Source organism: Silurus meridionalis, chromosome 25, assembly GCF_014805685.1.
Source record: "Silurus meridionalis isolate SWU-2019-XX chromosome 25, ASM1480568v1, whole genome shotgun sequence".
NCBI classification, from domain to species: Eukaryota; Metazoa; Chordata; class Actinopteri; order Siluriformes; family Siluridae; genus Silurus; species Silurus meridionalis.
Window position 1 is genome coordinate 16,367,501 of NC_060908.1, and position 18,275 is coordinate 16,385,775.

Sequence of the window (18,275 nt, forward strand, 5' to 3'; positions counted from 1 at the left end):
ATTTAATCAGCATGGATAGAAAGAAGGTGAAAAAGACGTATTTTAATGCCATGCCTTCTCCTAAATGGACTCTGCCCCCTTCCTATGTTGTTTAACACGTGGTTGTTACAGTGTGCAGCAGGAGATATTAGTAGGCCAGAAAAAATATTCAGACCAAAAATGATAAAACAAAAACAGATGACAGGCATAAATGTCACAGGCAACGTTTTGCGTAAATTGGGGTCAAAATGTTACGCCCATTTCGTCTCCAGAAACGTTTGCAAATTCCAAAACTGCAGCTTAAAAGCCGAAGCACATTTTTATTCCATTAGATTTTTCCAAGGTTTAACCCAGGACCATCAGCAGGACGTCCTTTGTACCTTTTATACCATACAGAGATGATTGAATGTTTTTGGTTCGGATTGTGTAACATGTTAAAGGTATGTGATGGTGCAAATGACGCATCACGTGAGGCTTCCAGCTCAGTGACAGGGGAGAAAAGATAGGAGCGTACATGGTATCGTGTCTCTCTTTTCGGAATCACGTCTCGTCGCACGTAAGCACGTCTCAGCACCGACAGGAAGATGACACGACAAAACCGCTCGGGCAGCTTCACGCCGAGGTTCTGGGTCCATTATCCTGAAGGTTCGATTGATATTTCTGTGGCATGGTGTGAAATGGAGCAAGTGTTACGACGTGGTTATGACGCCGCTGAGAACGTGGACAACGGGGACCTGAGAGGTTCGGAGTGGAAAAGGGGGGAGGGGAATGGGTTTGGAGCTGTAAGAGAACGTTGGTGGAGTGGGGGTTTGCTCCTTTGCTCCATTTGCTCCCCTCTGGTTCTCTCAGATAACGTCGTCCGTCATGCAAGAGGCGCCTCTGGACACACTGTTCCGCAGAAGGATCGAGGCAAGTGCGCCGCTGTCCATGGTGCTGTTGTATGATTTGTGCGCAAAGCGAGAAGCTCGAGGATTTCGGCGTCTCACAGCAATTAAAGTATTCAATTAATTGCTTACTATTTTGGGCCTTCGACAATATTCCCCTTCTTACACCATTTTTACCCCATTTTACGTGCCCCTGCATGCGCGTGCGTGCGTGAATGACCGAAACTGAAATGCGTACCTCATTGCATGGAGTCATCCTAAAACCATAGCACCTATGAGGTCACTATTTTGTGCACGAACACACACGCGCGCGCGCGCGAACACTCACACACGCACGCACACTGTGTCACACACGCGCTCCGTCAAGCTCCTGGCTGATAAGCTCGCGCACCCCACTACGCTGGCTCGTGCCAAAGCACGATCAATTAATTTTTTTTCCTTCCCACGGAAAATCGGTGAATTTACACCAAGATTGGTTTCTCGCACGCGTTTCTTTTTTCCTCCACCATTTTTTTTACCTCTCATCCACTGGAGCACCTGTTTCGGGCTCCATTTGCTGATGGGGTCCATCACGAGAGCCATGGCCACCGGAGCGCATGAACGTTCCACCTGACGCGTATCATCCAAACTGAACGGAGGTTAATCCGAGCGGCACGTGGAATTCCATCGGAAAGGAGCGAGGAGTCGCGCGCACGACTGAAGCATGGCCGATGGACGCATCCTCTGGAAGGACTGCAACGGAGAGAGAGAGAGAGAGAGAGAGGAAGAGAGAGAGAGAGAGGAGAGAGAGAGAGAGAGAGAGAGAGAGAGAGAGAGAGAGAGAGAGAGAGGAAAAGAGGGAGGGAGCTCGAGAGGGAGAGAAAGAGGGAGTGAGAGAGAAAGGGAGAGAGAAAGATTCTACTCCCGCCCCTTCCATCACTTCTTTCTAACATCTCTTTCTCTCTCTCTCTCTCTCTCTCTCTCTCTCTCTCTCTCTCTCTCTCCCCACTCTTGCGCTAGGCCGTCACGTGACGCCACCGGTTCGGCTCGGTTATATTGCCGGTATAAAAGCTGCGTAACGGCCACGACGGGGTTGCCAGATTGAGACAGATGTTTTTTAGGGTTCTTTTAACACTTGAAACCACGTAATTTATAACGTGATAATAACTGAGATAATCCCAAGCCAAGCACCACATCATCGAGCACGTGCAGGCTGTAGGAACTCAGTAGGTAGGTTGTTCTGAACATCTTGGAGATCTAACCACAGATCTTCTGTGGATGTACACTGCCTTGAATCCTTCTGTCTCTTCACGTCCCCCAAAGGATTTCGTCATACGTGTATTCACCAAGATCACGTCCAGGTACACCAGAGTCCTGATCAGAATGAAGCAGTGAAAATCAAGGTTTTCTACAGGATTATACTGTTTGATTAATAAGCAGCGGTGCTTCAGTGTAGAGTCGTGTTGATTCTTTTAATCTGGCAACCCGGGACACAACTGAGCGTGAGATACTCAATGTCATACTGAATACTGAATTCTCTCTCTGTCTTTTTCTTCACCAGCATCTGTCTGTTCTTTTTTGGCATCTCTCGCTTACGTCATCGGTGCCAAAATGGTCCGAGCCAATGGCACGAAAGAGTGACAGGTGAATGTCAAAGCGACTGAGAGAGAGAGAGAGAGAGAGAGAGAGAGAGAGAGAGAGAGAGAGAGATGGGCGGGTGGGAGAGATAGGACAGAGAAACAGATTGAAAGAGAAAGAAACAAAGTGGGACTGACAGAGACAGACACAGAGAAAGAAAGTTAAACAGGAAAAGAGAAAAAAGAGGGAGAGGCAGATGGGAGAGAGAGACAGACAGAAAGAAATAGACACAGACAGACACACAGACAGAAAGAAGAAAAGACAGACACAGACAGAAAGAAAGTGAGACAGACAGAGACACCAAAAGTGAGAGGCACAGACAGAGATATAAAGAAAGAAAGAAAGAAAGAAAGACAGATAGAGACACAGAAAGAGAGGGACATAGACAGAGACATGCAGAAAAAAGAGAGACAGACAAATACACAGAAAGAAATAAAGGAAGGAAGAAAGACAGACAGAGACACATATAGAAAGAAAGGGAGACAGACAGAGAGAGACTGAGACTGGGATGTGTCCAAGGAATGCTCGTGCACGCGCAGCCCCATCTGCCGTGTAGTGTGTGATTTCATGCTGCAGGGCTAAAAAGCCTGTTTAGATGCCCACTGAGCGGTTACAAGGGTGTGAAGTAGACTCTGGCACGCGCCAACACACACACACATACACACACACACACACACACACACACACACACACACACACATAGGGGGCACTGACATTGCTGCAGAACAGTTGCACGATGCACACGCGCGCGCTTGTTCATGAGGTTCCATGATTGATTCACCCGCATTCTATCGCGTGTGTGTGCACGTGAGCGAGAGCTTTTGTGTGCGTGTGCACGTGCGTGTGTGTGTGTGTGTGTGAGTGTCTGTGTGTGTATATACATACAAATGACGTCACTTTTACGTAATGACAAACGTGCCTGCAGTTTCTCCGCAGCAGGAACCTCCACTTACTATTTTTTTAACGAAGACTACAGGATGACGGTGTAAGGTCATATCTCACATGAGTGCACATCTGTGTGTGTGTGTGTGTGTGTGTGTGTGTGTGTGTGTGTGTGTGTGTGTGTGTGTGTCAGAAAGAGCGATGACATTGGCAGTATGACATAACCCTATTAAGTGCAGTTTTGCTTATGACCACGAGGGGGCATTATAAACTGCAGCGCCACAGTGAGACTCGATTTCATTCAAGTTCGTTTCATTTTTAAATTAATTGATAAAAGTTTTTTTGTATTTAAAGCGAACTTAATTTTTGACAAGTAAAATTTACTTATTTATATGAATACATTTCAATCTTTATTTAAAATTGACGTTTTAATCTTTATTTGAAGATTTAATTTCACTTTTCTATTTGACTCAACTCCTAGACTTTCAAGTTGATCTTTTAAGTTTATTTATTCATATTTATGTGTATAAACATTTGCATATCTATTTATTATTTATTATATATTTATAAAAATTGACACATTTATAAACATAATGATTTATTTACATGAATTTATATGTCTAAATATTTACATATTTATAAACATGATTATTTATATCATTATTTATTTCTATATGTTTTCAGGTTCTAAGTTTATTACCTATAAATTCAGATGATAATTTCAAATACAGTTTAAAAACGTAAAAAAAAAAATTTTAATTGTAAAAAAAATTAAATTTAGTGTTTTTTGCCTCGACATTTAAAGTTGCCTTTTTTGCCAGTTGTATTTAATTTCTCATCTATAAAATTAAATCTTTCTCTAAACTGTCCTGTAAAACTGTACAGGAGTTCTCTAGGTGCTGTAACATCAGTACTGAGGCACACTGGTGTTCCCAAAGCTGAAATCTGAAAGAGAAAGAAACGAGTCAGTGATAATCAGCAGCTCCAGTCGACCCTTCAGAGCCCAACATCCATTCACAAGACACAGTAGATTTGTTTATGTAACACTGAGGAAGTTCACAAGTGTCTCTAAAAGTGTTGTTTATTTGGAAACTTTTGAAGCAAACAGAATATTCAGTATTCAGCAATAAACTGTGATTAATGAGAGAGAAAGAAGTCGTTGCTTTGGAAAATCAGAGAAAACGAAAGTTTTTTTGTATTAGGTTGCATTTTATTATGTTGATTATATACAGTATATAAACACACCCACTATATGGTCAAAAGTATTTGGACACCCATATATCCTACTGTAACTTATTCCCACAGTGTAAAGAGTAAGAAAAGTGCATCAGTGTGGCATGGTGTTAATATTGTTCCAATCTGGCAACCCTGAAACACAACTAAGCATTAAACACTCAGTGTCATACTAAGTACACAAAGGGCACAACTGTGTAAGCTATAATAGTACATTTTCCCTTCATCACAACTAAAGATACCAAACCTGTTCCAGCAGTGCCTTTATGAGTATGATTGATGAGGTGTCCATCATACTTATGGCTATTAATATAATTTTTATTTGAATGATTAAATATTGATTAATATAAAAATGACCTTTATGTTACAGCTGACTGTGTTTGTTTGTGTGTGTGTTCAGGATTCAGGCTCCTGTTGATATGAAATGCGCAGCACAGGTGTGCTAAAGTGTGAAGTGGGTGGAGCCGAACAGGTGCTCAGGTATCTGACGCTGCTCTGGCTTTGGCTCGAGTGCAGCTCGTTCCCCTTAGTGGTCGCGTTTCTCTCAGCCACGTTCAGATTGCCGCAGATCCCTGGCACCACGCTAGCGCTTAGCGAAGCCGGGCCACAGCGTGCCAGACTGTCCTGCATGTGCTGCCGGTAGACCTCCATCAGCTGTGTCTCCAGAAAACCATTCAGCATGGAGTTGGTGAGCCTCTGCTCCTTCCCGAGGCTTCTCATGCTCTCTATGACCAGGTAGCCCTCATCCATCTCGGTGCGGTTCCCCTTTATCTCCCCTGGGCCCATCGAGTCCTCCAGGGAGCCGAGATCCTCGGAGTTCAATAGAGGACCATGGGATTGTGGAGTCGGGTTCAGGGGCCCCAAGGTGCCTCCTGCGAGCTGCAGGTCCGGGTAATCTTTATAGAAACTTGGACAGTACAAAGAGCTGCAGAGCTCCAGGCCCCAGAGATCCTCAGTGTTGCTGCTGGGAATTGGGAGAGCCGTACTGGGCAGAGATGTCAGGTGAGTCCCAGGCTTGTCAGGGCCGTCAGGCCAACTGGCTGCATTGGGAAAAAAAATGAAGCATGTTGTAGTGTCCAAAAGTCAGTTCTACTAATAAGAAATATGAGGTGGAATCGAGACAGGATTTGGAACACTCCTTTCATTAAAGTTAAACAAGCACTACAGAAAACGTCACCAGATTGACAATTACACACGTTTAATGTACGTAACATTCTAGTCAGTGAGCTGTCACTTTAAAGACGGCTCTGTGGGGTTATATTTCGACAGCAGATTTTAACACAGATATAAAAGAACGGGTATGGTTTATGAATAATGTCTTCCTTCTGAAGAAAAAAAAAAAAGCGATCAGCTGATGATGACAGTTTCCTGCTGGTACACTTCCTCTTTTTGAGAAATGCAAGTGCTCATTATTCAGATTCCTCACCTCGCAGTGGCCGAGGCGTCCGAGGCGATCTGGAGCTCAGGCGAGCCACTGCAGGTTCTGGTGCAGGAGCAGTGCGTGAGATTGTGTGCATCAATGCATTCTGCTCGGAGGAAGCTGTTTGTTCAGGGCTTTTATTGGTGTAGTTCAGGACATGGAGGAATGCCTCGCTTAGCATGACGATGACCTAAACACATATAAACACGCATACATACACATGTTCTTAGATTGTGCATCCTTCAGTAAATATAATAGTTCTGCTAAATCTCACATTATTTAAAGAAGGAACTAAGATATGTTATTAATTTATATATATATATCAAACATAAATCAATTAATGATTAAATTATGGTAATTATGCACAGCAATGTATGATGGCTGGAAAAGAATCTGTTTTAAGTCGAATTGAAAAAAGTAGACTGGAGCTTCCTCACTGAAACTGGGTGTTGCTGTTGACTCCAGCCAAGCAAACACCAAAACCTTGTTAGAAGGTTGTGAGGTATGTATTTACCATAGGTTACTCTTTAGCTTTTTCATGAACATCATCACTCATTGTATCACTTTTGCGTTTGCAAAAACAACACTTGCTGGAGCCGTTTTTAAAATATGAGCAAGAACGCTGATTGCTGCAAAGATGCTTAATGGAGTGTGACGGTGTAATAAAAGTGACGATGTTCTGTGTTCGTTCGCATGAACAGACTCGCAGACTTCCTGTCGAAGATCAAACCTGCAAATAATAGCAGTCAAGCCATGTCAAGAAGCATTGATTGTCATTTCAACCATATATATTATGAAGCTCACAGTGAAATGAGACAACGTTCCTCTAAAACCCTGGTGCTACATAAAAACAACATCAGACAATATAGAGCTACACAACAAATTGGCATACAATGTAAAGCTTGCCAGCTGAAGGCATTTGCCATACAAGCATCTTCAAAACTGAGCTAAGTAATAATATCATTTTAATATACACTGCATGTCCCAAAAGTTTTGCAGCCATACATTATGTCTTTGGATGCACTCGAATTACTTTCTTGAACTGTGAACAAAGACAGCTCCATAAAAATATGCTTGGTTGGAAGATGTGAAAGTTCTCCTTCTTTAGAGCTCCAGCCATGTTGAATGCCTATGGGATGAATTTTTCACACTGTCTGCACCCCAGGCTTCCTCAGCTCACCTACATCAGAACCTGACTTTACTAACACACATCAATGTGGCTGGATGGATCTCCACAAAAATCTTCCCAGAAGAGTGGAGCTTATTATTAACAGCAAACAGGGACTCGATATACAACAGGATGTTGTAAAAGAAGCACATTCCAATCTTATGCTCAGGTGTCCACAAACGCTATAGAGCATAACTAATAATAATAAAAATAATAATTACATTGGTCTGTATTTGTGTATTGTGTCTAATGTAACCTATAAAACTGTAATCACATTATTAGAAGCATCTGTAATTGTTTTTGTTGGTTTTTAGTCTATAAATGAAACATTAACCTCAAAATGTCCAAATCCAATCCAAAAGCAGAATGCAGTTGAAGCACAGAGTTGCTACAGCAGAATCAAATCACTGCATCAAGCTGCAGAAGCTGAAGCTGAAGCTGAAGCTGCAGTAAAACTCAAGTCTACACACACACAAAAAACAAACGCTGAAGGAGAAACCTGAGAATGGTGAATCTAATGCAAGCTGTTACATGAGTTCCAGGAACAGAGTCTGATCTGCGAGAAAAGTTTTGGACACAGAATCCGATCTAAGCAAAGCGCATTTATTAAAATAAAACTGCAGTCTGTTCAGTTCTAAACAAATCACGATGTCTTGTCAAGCAAAATCCAAACTTCAAAATGAGAGAAAAAAAGAGACCCACCTGAGTCTGCTTGAATTAACTGCTCCTTCTATTGCCAGTGAAGGTAAAATATAAACGAAAACAACACTTCTAGCTGTATATTAGTAATAAAATTATTTATTCCTTTTCTCCATCCGTCCTTGAGCGAATCAAGTAAGCGTAAGCGTAAACTTCCTGTCCTTCGCACATACGAGCCTTATGGTCCTTGTGCTATCAAATATAAACTTAAGGGTTCTGTCAAATTAACTCTTGTCGACTCAAAACAGTGTATATAAAGAGGAAGTGGACACACACACTCACACTCACACACACACACACACACACACACACACACACACACACACACACACAGACACACAGACACACACAGACACACACAGGTTGTGAGCCTTTTCTACATAAAGCAGAACTGAAAAAAGGCCTTTCTCACACTATCTTGAATGGAAATCACACTTTTAATCACACGCAGTTAAAGCAGGAAAAAAGAAACATGGTATATTTCATGTTTTATTCCAGAAAATAACTTTTTTGATGGAGTTTAAACAGTTAAATCCAGCCATTAGTGTTGCACAAGTCAGGTCACTCTTAGTGTCGTTCTCAAGCCCGGATAAATGTGGAGGGTTGTGTTATGAAGGACGTCGAACATAAAACATGTGCCAAATCAATATACGGATCATGAATCAGAATTTCACAGCGGATCGGTCGAGACCCGGGTTAACAACGACCGCCACAGGTATCGTTAACAACAGGGTACCGGTGAGAATTGTGCTACTGTTGGCTGAAGAAGGAGAAGGAGAGGAGGAAGACGTCTACAGAGACAGCAGGGAAAGGAGAAGTGGAGGAGAAGTGGAGGTTCGGGTTGGTACTTTAAATGTTGGTACTATGACTGGTAAAGGGAGAGAGGGAGCTGATATGATGGACAGGAGAAAGGTAGAGATGTTGTGTGTTCAGGAGACCAAGTGGAAAAGGAGTAAGGCCAGGAACATTGGAGGTGTTTAAACTGTTCTATTATGGTGTGGATGGAAAGAGAAATGGTGTAGAGGGGATTCTGAAGAAAGAGTACAGTAAGAGTGTAGTGGAGGTGAAAAGAGTTTCTGATAGGGTGATGAACGTGAAGCTGGAAGTTGAAGGGGTGATGATGAATGTCGTCAGTGTTTATGCTCCACATGTGGGTTGTGAGATGGAGGGAAGGAAAAAAATTCTGGAGTGAGTTAGATGAAGTGGTGGAGAGTGAACCTAGGAATTAAAGATTGGTGATTGGGGCAAATTTCAATGGGCATGTAGGTGAAGGGAACAGAGGTGATGTACCTTTGTCCGGGCCTGCCTCTGAATTGTGTTCTCTTCGTTTGAAAGCCACTTTGTGCAGCTGGGGACGGTTTCTCATTAACGCCTTGGGTGGTTCCATGAAATTCCAGAGTAAGAACGGGCGCTTTGAGAATGGATTTGGACTGTAGTTAATGTCAACAGTCTGCTACACTGACTCAGGACTACAGTTTGCTTCTGATCACCATCACTGCACCCCGCAACATCGTTTATCTGTAATAATTGAACATTCGGTGCAACCCAGATGAGGATGAGGTTCCCTCTTGAGTCTGGTTCCTCTCAAGGTTTCTTCCTTATGCCATCTCGGGGAATTTTTCCTTCACCACAGTCTCCACCGGCTTGTTCATCAGGGACAAACTTACACTTACGAAGAACAAAGATAAAAAGGTACTTGGTGTGACATCTGGAAATAGAAAGGAAGATAAGAAGAGACGTGGTGGTGGAACAAGGAAGTGCAGAAAAGGATTAGTAAGGAGAAAGTGAGAGCAAATAAATTTCGCTGTAATGTATATGTGACAAATAAAGGCTATTCTATGAAACACAAAATATTATAAATAGTTAATGAAAATTCTAAACAACTGTTTGGGCTGAGCTTTCCTCACAGGACCAATGTTTTCTTGACAAGTTCTCCTTGTAAATATCCTTGTAGGTGTATCGGTGATAAATTTCTTTTCCTCTGTTAGCCATTGTGCAATCAAGAAAAAAGCTATGAAATCCACACAATCCAAGTATCAGTGCAATTTGCTACAGAAGTGGTTTGTGAGCTCTGACTAGTGTGCTCTCTGACCATCCGATCAATGGACGTGAAAATGACGACGTTTTTTGGATGTCTTCTGAAAGAGCTTTGGAGTAAGTTGAAATTTGATTGGGTAAATCAACATCTTCAAGCAACATGAATTTAAAGCTACATGATTCCTTCAATGCGTGTGTGCGCAAATGCGTCTACTTCCTGTCTGAAGTATGTCGAAACAATTTACGCCAGTTTAAGGTATTAATAATACTGTGCGGTTTGACAAGACACTATCCGTACCGGGAATGGGTCTTTACTAGTGATTCTTTTGATATAAATACACATTTTTGGTAAAGTAGACGTCTTTGCGCACACACAGTACAAAGAGTGTTCAGATTGAGTAGCCAAAGCACCACAAGATATAGTTTGCCAATATGGCGACCAGGTTGTAGCCCAAGTTCTGACTAGCCCAAAAATGTTTCAATAATGATAATAATTCCTGATTAAATCCAAAATGGCACTTTTTAGAATGAAATCCTGCTGAAATCCCATATATATGTATATAGTATAATTTATTTTGAAACAAATATGGCGGAAGGAAGGTCAATCAGAGCGCGCGAGCCGAGATCGATTCCTGTCAGGATTTCGCGCCTAAACCGCGTTCAGAGTTCAGAATGGCTCTCTTGCAGCGCCCGCACGCCGTTGCTGATTGGACGGTCCGTGCGTCAATCAGTCTTTCTCCCCGCCCCTTTTCGCCCTCCCCATTCAACCACTGGTTCTAATGTAGCCCAGCTTCACTGTTTACTACAGAATTAGTGCATAGCGGACGCCAGGCTTTTCCCCCTGATCTCTGAACTCAGAGTCTCTCTATTTATATATACATATATATTAAAAAGCTAACCTTACAGGGGTTTTATTTTGGCATAAAAAGAAGGAAAATTACCCCCAAAAAAGCTCAACATGCCCAAGAGAAAGGTATGTAGAAAAGCCGAGCACGGCATGCGGATATACTTTTGCCCTTACAAAATCAGTCGGGAAATTAGGAAGCCCTCGAGACAGAAAAGGCTTTTTTTTCCTCCTCCATTATTATAATTTTTAGTAAACCGTGGTTTATTTGAGGGATTCTTTTTTTTCCTGAGCGCTCGGTGTGTATGTTTTCCTGTGAACAGTGAGCGGGTTTGGTGTCTCGGGCAGCGCTGTGCTGTCCGTGGGCAGCTCCATGCCTGTGGAGACGCAGCAGCCATGCTGTAACACTAACGTTACTTCCCCCCTCTCTGTTTTGTCAAAGGCGCGACTGGAAAACACCACTAGTGCGCCTGTATGTGCGGAAAGGGCACCGAAAATACTTCGGGAACTCTAGTTCGGTCATGGAGGTCGAGATTAGAGTCGGAGAAGGTCGCTGCGATTAACAATTTTAATACGTTTTCTTTGTTCGCCTGGGAAGACGAAAACGGGTTGTCATGTCGCCTTCTTACCGCCAGATGACAGTACAGAGCGCTCTCTTCCCTCCTCCTCCCCTCTCACCCCCCCTCCCCGTGTATATGTGATGTCTCAGCGCATGAATCCCTGCACGCGTTCCAAACTAACTCTTCACGCCCTACCGAGGTGCCCTACGTAGGGTGCACACGAAGCAGTGGTTACGTCTCATGTGGCGCACTAGTTATACAAAAAAGACTCGGATTGGTGTACGGCCGCAATTTGCGCCAACTTTTTGCACACAAACTGGAAATTTCAGTAAAATGAAAATACACATTTAATATCTAAACAAAATCCAGCTGTACTAATCAATACTTTAATTGCTTTATAACACTTTAAATAATCATGTGCATATTTTGTCATGGTGTTTTATTCCCTCTTTCTTTCCCTTCTTGTGTTCATTCCTAGGGAACTGATGGAGAGGTGAAGGAGGAGGTACTGACATCCACTTTGTCACGTTTTGTTCTCTCTGTTAACATTTAAGAATTATAATTGAATATTTGTCAATAATTGTAATTTTTTTCTCTGTTTACAGCCTCAAAGAAGGTCTGCCAGGTTATCGGCAGTAAGTTTGCTTCTACATCCACATCACCAACCGAACATCGATTAGAAAACTTCTCCGTCACACATATAAACAAAAAGGAGTGATAAGTAGTACATTACAGGAAAAAATGATAGCTTGTCGAGAAACTTTATTAAAGCCATACTGACACTGGAGACTCCTTCCATAAATGTAAAATTCCCGTCCTGGAGTAAACTTCACCATAATACCGGATTGAAAATATAAATAAATAGTAAATCACTGAGCGTCCTGCTGCTATAGAAACCTGCAAACCCTTTGAAGCTGCTGTGATGGAACGAGAATCAGCAACCAATCAGAATCCAGAACTGAAAGTTGTTGTGAAATAGAGATTTAATTACAATATTTATGATTTTAGATTTAAATTTATTTAGTCACATGGTCATGTGACCGAGTCGATCAGGTGCACGGACACACACACACACACACTTCTGTTGCGGTTTCTCTTAACGCTGATGGTGAAACGTTGTGTGCATCATGGCCTCCTCGACCGACTGCTCTCTCTGATGTCATAACACTTAGTGTTGAATGAATGAGTTGTTTTTGTTGTTCTTAGAAACCGACTCCTCCTAAACCTGAACCCAAACCCAAGAAAACACCCAAGGTAAGAACCAGAACATGAACATGAGAAGCCTCAATCTGGTTATTTACCTTCGTCTGTCTGTCTGTCTGTCTGTCTGTCTGTCTGTCTGTCTATTGATCATAAATGTATGTGTGTGAATGTAAGCACACACAATAAGTGTTCTTACTGTATTATGTCAGACATTGCTGTTCTTCATTCACAGATCTCTCGCTACTGATTTATTTTCCATTTCACTCTCTCTTTCAGAAAGAGAAGGAAGTAAACGATAAAAAGGAGGACAAAAAGACAAAGGCAAAGAATGAGGAGAAGGAAGAGAACCAGTCAGAAAACGGAGAGACCAAGACTAACGAGGTGTGTATTCACCCCCCTGATCATTTAACCTGAAATTGGACAAAAGTGATTAGAAGGCAGATGTTTTTTTTTCCTCCTAAACAGGGTTTGATAATAACACAAAACTTCAGCAAAGCAAAAAGGTTTTGATTATGGAAGACGAAACTCCGCCTCCCTCACTGTCTTTCTTCAGACCAAATTTAAAACAGTCGTGCGAAACTTTAAACAGTTTTTCAACAAATCTTTGATCACAAAAAAAACACGATATAACGATAACATCTGGATGGAGTTTTTGAGGCGCAGGTACAGGCTAAATAAATTTGGGGAAAAAAAACCCCCTCAAAATTTGGCAGTGAATGACTTGAGGAACATTTTGTGGAAACGTGAAATTTTTGCTTATAAAAGTGGACCCTATGGAAGATGGAGAACCGTGGAGATGTTAGCAGACTGCTTCACCCCACCACAGTCAAACATGGAGGTGGAAGCAAAAACATGTTAAATAACCAAGAATATGTTTATTTTCAAATCCATGACAGTAGCCCCTTTTTACTTGGATGAGAGCTTTGCACACTTTTGGTGTTCTTGTAGTCAGCCTCATGACCTGGAATGGTTTTCTAACAATCTTGAGGAGTTCCCAGAGGTGTTAAGTGCTGGTCACCTGCTTTTCCTTCACTGTCTGGTCCAACTCATCCCAAACCATATCCACTGGATTTAGATGGGGTGATTGTGAAAGCCAGGTGATCTGATGCAGGGCTCCACCTGTTTCCTAACATAAAGCTCTTGCAGAACCTAGAGATGTGTTTGGGATTATTGTCCTGTTGGAGAACAACTGATGGTCACACTAGGTGCAAAGCTGATGGGATGGCAGGTCACTGCAAAATGCTATGGTAGCCATGCTGATTGTGTGCCCCCCCGCCCCCACATCTTCACACTGGCAACCACATATTCAGAAACCGTCCATTCACCATCTCTATGTCTAACAAAGAAACGGCGCTCAGAAGCAAAACTCTCTAATTTGAACTCCTCAGACCAAAGGACAGTTTCCACTGATCTATTGTCAGTTCCTTGTGCTTCTTGGCTCAAGCAAATCTCTTCAGCTTGTTGTTCTTCCAAAGTAATTCTTCCTTTTGACCGCACAGGTCTGATTCATGCAGTTTCTTCTGAAATGTTGAAATATGTCTGCCACTTAAAGGCCAAGAAGCACGTATGTAAAACTGACAGATTTTGAGGCTGGTAATTTTAATAAACTTATCCTCGGCAGCAGAGGTAGCTCCTGGTCTTCCTCAGCTGGGTTGGTCCTCATCATAGTGTTGGATGATTTTTAAAGAATGCACTTGGGGATGCATTTAAAGTTCTTAAGATGTTTTGGGTTGACTGACCTTCATTTGTTAAAGTAACGATGGATCGTTTCTCTTTTCATAACGGAGTGTTTCTTGCCCTAATATGGATTTGGAGTTGTAGAAGCACTAATAGGGATATTGACTCTGTGCTCACCCTTTCCTCTGCACAAGACCTCTGATGTTCTAAAACCCATTCCAGGTTCCTTGTGCATCTGATCTAAAATGTTCTGAGTTTGATAATGGAATTGAAGCTAAATCGAGCCACTTTGGAGAAATCTAAACTCTAAAAACATATTCTGGGTTGTTTAACATGTTTTTGTTTACTACAAAATTCCATGTGTTTCTTTATCGATTTGGATTCTCTATTAAAAAAAAGATTTTTCTAAGAAACCTTTTAAAATATATATTTATTTAAATTGATCTACTGGCCGATATTCCTGTGTTGGGAATAAGTGAATGCTTTTGAGGGCTAAGAAACATCTGAAACTCTCAGTGCAGAAAATGATTTATTGAGCGGAATGCCAACTTAATGAAGGCTGAATTTCTGAAAATGCTTCTTGACACGAAGCACAGTTTCTGATTGGTGCAGGTGATTGGGTCTGACCTGTGATTGGTCCGTTTCTGTCACCATGCAGGTTGAGAAGACTCTGGAGGCAGAGCCGGAGCCAGAGAAGGAGGAGACTAAGGCCGAGTAGCATCCCACCCATCCATCCATTTTTCTTCTTTCTTTTCCCATCAGTCCGAATCACTCTCTTCTCTTCCTCCCTCCATCCCTCTTCCTCTTTTCCCTATTTTCCAGCAAGAAAGACCCCTTTTCTCCACAAACCATCACCAGAGGAATATTTTTATCAACAATTTTGTAAATACTGGTTCAGGTTTTTAGCACAAAAACGCGATTGAACGGGGTTTTCAAACGGGGTTCTTCTAAGTTGTCTCCAACACGAGCGGTGCACAAAGGCGGCGCTTCAGTTTTTCGTCTCTTGCTTTTATTTTTTTTTCTAATTTGTTTTTATTTTTGTTTTAACGGACAGTTGTGTATATTGAGGTGTTGATTCTGCATTGCTGGCTGTGTGTGTGTGAGAGAGAAAGAGTGTGTGTGTGTGTGTTAGAAGTTTTGTTTAGTTTGCTGTTTATTTGGAAATCTTTCTTTTAGGAAAAGATATACGGTCGGTATAAGAACTGTAGATGTTAGCACCCCACTCTTCGGGAGAAATCTCAGCACCAAAACGATGCGATGAAAAAGTTAATCTGGTCTAAAAAAAAAATCTTTGATTTGGGTTTGGATGGGAATTGCATCTTTGTGGGATTTTTTTTGTTTTTGTTTTTCCTTTTTGGAAATTATAGGGTTTTAAAAAAGAAATTGGATGTTTTGTGAAGTTTTTTTAAACACAGAATTCATTTGTGGAAAAAAAGGAGAAAAAAGTAGCGTGCCCTGAATCTCACTCAATAAAACCATCATTGGAGTTTTCCTCAAAATAAGACGCCTGTTTTTCTTTCTTCTTTCTTCTTTTTGGAGGGACAGTGGGAACATCTAATGACTGGACAAAATCAATTTCTTTCCAGAAAAGCACAAACTAGTATATAATAAATATAAGGCTAAGCAGATATTTGGAATAAAGGCAGTACTTAAGGTTGACAGAAATCCCATCTGAGTCACACAGACACATCCTTCACTCAGTAGAAGTGCAGATACTCATGATTTAAAAGATTCTGGTAAAAGTAAAGAAGTTTGGGCTCTGACATGTTCTTCAGTAAAAAGAAGTGATTATTACTACCTGTTTTAGTGTCACGCTGGAAACTGAACCTCACATATTAATATAGAAGAATTTCAAATGTTCTCTAATGAATGTATCCAGGCTGAAGATCCACCATGTAGAACACAAGCAGAGAAAAGATGATGATGATCAGAAATGTGTCTGTTCTCAGTCATATTCTCATCACTGACTCCCTCTGTCTCATCCACGTGAACCCCAGACTTCTTACTGCCTGCTCACTGTGAGCTTCAGAAACTAGTCTACGTCTGTGGTGTGTGAGAGACAGGAAATGAAACACCAGTGGAATGAAACAGCTGCACAATGAAAGGAAACAGGTTGATGAGCTTAAAACGGCACATACTGATCATGTCACCAAATCGATTAAAACTAAAGAGAGTGATACGTTTGGTGGTTTTTGATCATCCGTTTGCATGGACTTTCATTCACACACAGTGAAGCTGCTGTACCACACTGTGAATGAGTTGGTCAGGATGCCTTCAGTGAAGCAGCGGTAAAAATAGTAAAAAACCCGGGGGGCAGATGAACTTTCTTAGGTCTTCTCAAGGAGTGTGGACGCTATTGGTCCTTCCTGACCACAGCTGAAGTGTTCTGACAGATCCTCAGAGATGTGGACTCCAAAGAACTTAAAGCTGGAGACCTGCTCTACTTTACTTCTGTTGATGTAGACAAGGGAGTGATTTCTGGAAGTCCACACTGAGCTCTTTAGTCTTAATGGCATTGATATTAGAATTAAATACTATAAATATATCATTTAAACATATGCTGAAGTCAAAAAAATGTTAGCATTCGAATCATTTTCCAGAGACCCCTTTATCCAGAACAACTTATTCATACAATGAGCAGTTGAGAGTTAAGGGCCGTGCTCAAGGGCCCAGCAGTGGGATTTGAACTCATGACTGTTTAATCAGAAGTCCTTCATCTTAACCACCAAGCTCCCCCTTCTCCAGGCATCCATGGGCAGTTATTTCCTCCTGTAATAAATATGCTCTTGTATAAACTACAACATTCAGGAGATCCAATGAGAAGCCGAACTCGTCACCAGATAACAATCAACAAACAACTGTGCAAACAATTAATGTTGATTGGAAAAGTGCCAGACAAAATCTAATGTCGCTGAGGACAAGCAGTTTTGTGTAAAACTGCCACTACAAGTAAGAAACATTTGGTTTTTCGTTGAAAATTCTTTAATGGATTATTTCTATGTTTGGATTTTTTGGAAAAATAGACCACTAAAGGTTCATATACTTTTTGCTGCTGTAAAGAATCCCTAGACCTGTAAAAAAAATGTACTTATTCGTTAAAGTTACACAGTAGTATTTTTCTAGATTGGAACGCTAATCAGATCTAATAACTATCAAAAATATCTATTTGTTGATGTTAAGCCCCTGAACCCTTGGTCACCCTGAGGCATCCCAGACCCTGCTTTGAAAACCAGTGCATTAGATGTTATAATGAGTGGGTAGAAATAAAACTAACTGGGATTGGGCAGATTCCTGTTGGAGCAGGTGAAACTGTTAGTCATTTGTGTGAATTGTGGTATTATTTAGAAATGATCCAGAATTCCTGCTGTGAATTTGTGGGAAATGGTCTGGGAGTGAGTTTGATTGGTTGCAATATTTTTTGGAGTGAGTGTGAGTGGTCAGATTTCATCTTGGAGTCTGTGAGATGTCAGCATTCGTTTTGGATTGAGTTTAAATGCTGGGAATGTCTTTTGATTGGTCAGTCTTTGATTTTACTCTGAAATATATTGCCTTTTTTTTCTTGATTGAAAACTTTGAACCTTATAAGACTGATGGAAACATCTATGAAACCAAACATGAATATTTCTGTGTAGTCTAGAACTTTTATCTATATTTTTTTCTTCCTGCAATCTTCTGGACTTCACTGCAGCCTTCGAAATGTGAAAGTTTCTTGTAAATTCCAGGTAAAATATGCAAAATGTAGCTTTGCAGTTTATCTTCCTGATGGACATGTTCATATTTTGGACGACCAACAACTCATATGAAATTAATTTCCACACTTCAGCGTGATGTTTGTGCTACTTGACAGAAAAAAAGTCAAAACGTCAAAAATAAAGCGGTTTTGATGGATTTGTGACAGTGAGAAGGTCTGAGGTCCTCTAGGGGGCGACAGAGGACCTCTTTCTTTCAGTCTGCTCGCTTTATAGCCACGGTTCTGTTAAAGCGTGTAAACAGTGATATTGTTGCATATAAATAAAAATGCAGTCCAGACATTGTTAACTGACCTTCAAATATAATGTGATCATAAACGATC

General features: G+C 41.3%; 3 protein-coding genes across 4 annotated transcripts in view; 1 reads left to right on the forward strand and 2 right to left on the reverse strand.

Moving 5' to 3' along the window:
- Positions 1-1,605, reverse strand: part of si:ch211-26b3.4 (connector enhancer of kinase suppressor of ras 2) — a 35,262-nt gene extending 33,657 nt beyond the window's left edge. Inside the window, exon 1 of the mRNA XM_046839579.1 lies at positions 1,382-1,605. Within this exon, the coding sequence (XP_046695535.1) occupies positions 1,382-1,445 (64 nt within the window). The 5' untranslated portion in view covers positions 1,446-1,605. The remainder of the gene's footprint in view (positions 1-1,381) is intronic.
- Positions 1,606-4,204: 2,599 nt separating this feature from the next.
- On the reverse strand, positions 4,205-8,137 carry si:dkey-237j10.2 (uncharacterized protein LOC568721 homolog). Of its 2 annotated transcripts, XM_046838584.1 has the most exons (4): positions 7,886-8,137; positions 7,683-7,739; positions 6,022-6,205; positions 4,205-5,635 (listed from the first exon to the last, which is right to left on the reverse strand). In XM_046838584.1, the coding sequence occupies exons 3-4, from the start codon at positions 6,194-6,196 to the stop codon at positions 4,992-4,994; spliced, it is 819 nt and encodes a 272-aa protein (XP_046694540.1). In that variant the 5' UTR covers positions 6,197-6,205; positions 7,683-7,739; positions 7,886-8,137; the 3' UTR covers positions 4,205-4,991. The 2 variants fall into 2 exon arrangements, with proteins under 2 accessions (XP_046694540.1, XP_046694539.1); XM_046838583.1 differs by lacking the exon at positions 7,683-7,739 and having other exon boundaries at positions 4,207-5,635; positions 7,886-8,136.
- A 2,556-nt stretch (positions 8,138-10,693) lies between these two features.
- On the forward strand, positions 10,694-15,705 carry hmgn7 (high mobility group nucleosomal binding domain 7). The gene is made up of 6 exons (XM_046838476.1): positions 10,694-10,892; positions 11,802-11,828; positions 11,929-11,958; positions 12,530-12,577; positions 12,803-12,907; positions 14,862-15,705. Exons 1-6 carry the CDS (start codon positions 10,878-10,880, stop codon positions 14,919-14,921), a joined length of 285 nt encoding a protein of 94 aa, XP_046694432.1. The 5' UTR covers positions 10,694-10,877; the 3' UTR covers positions 14,922-15,705.
- Positions 15,706-18,275: the final 2,570 nt, after the last annotated feature.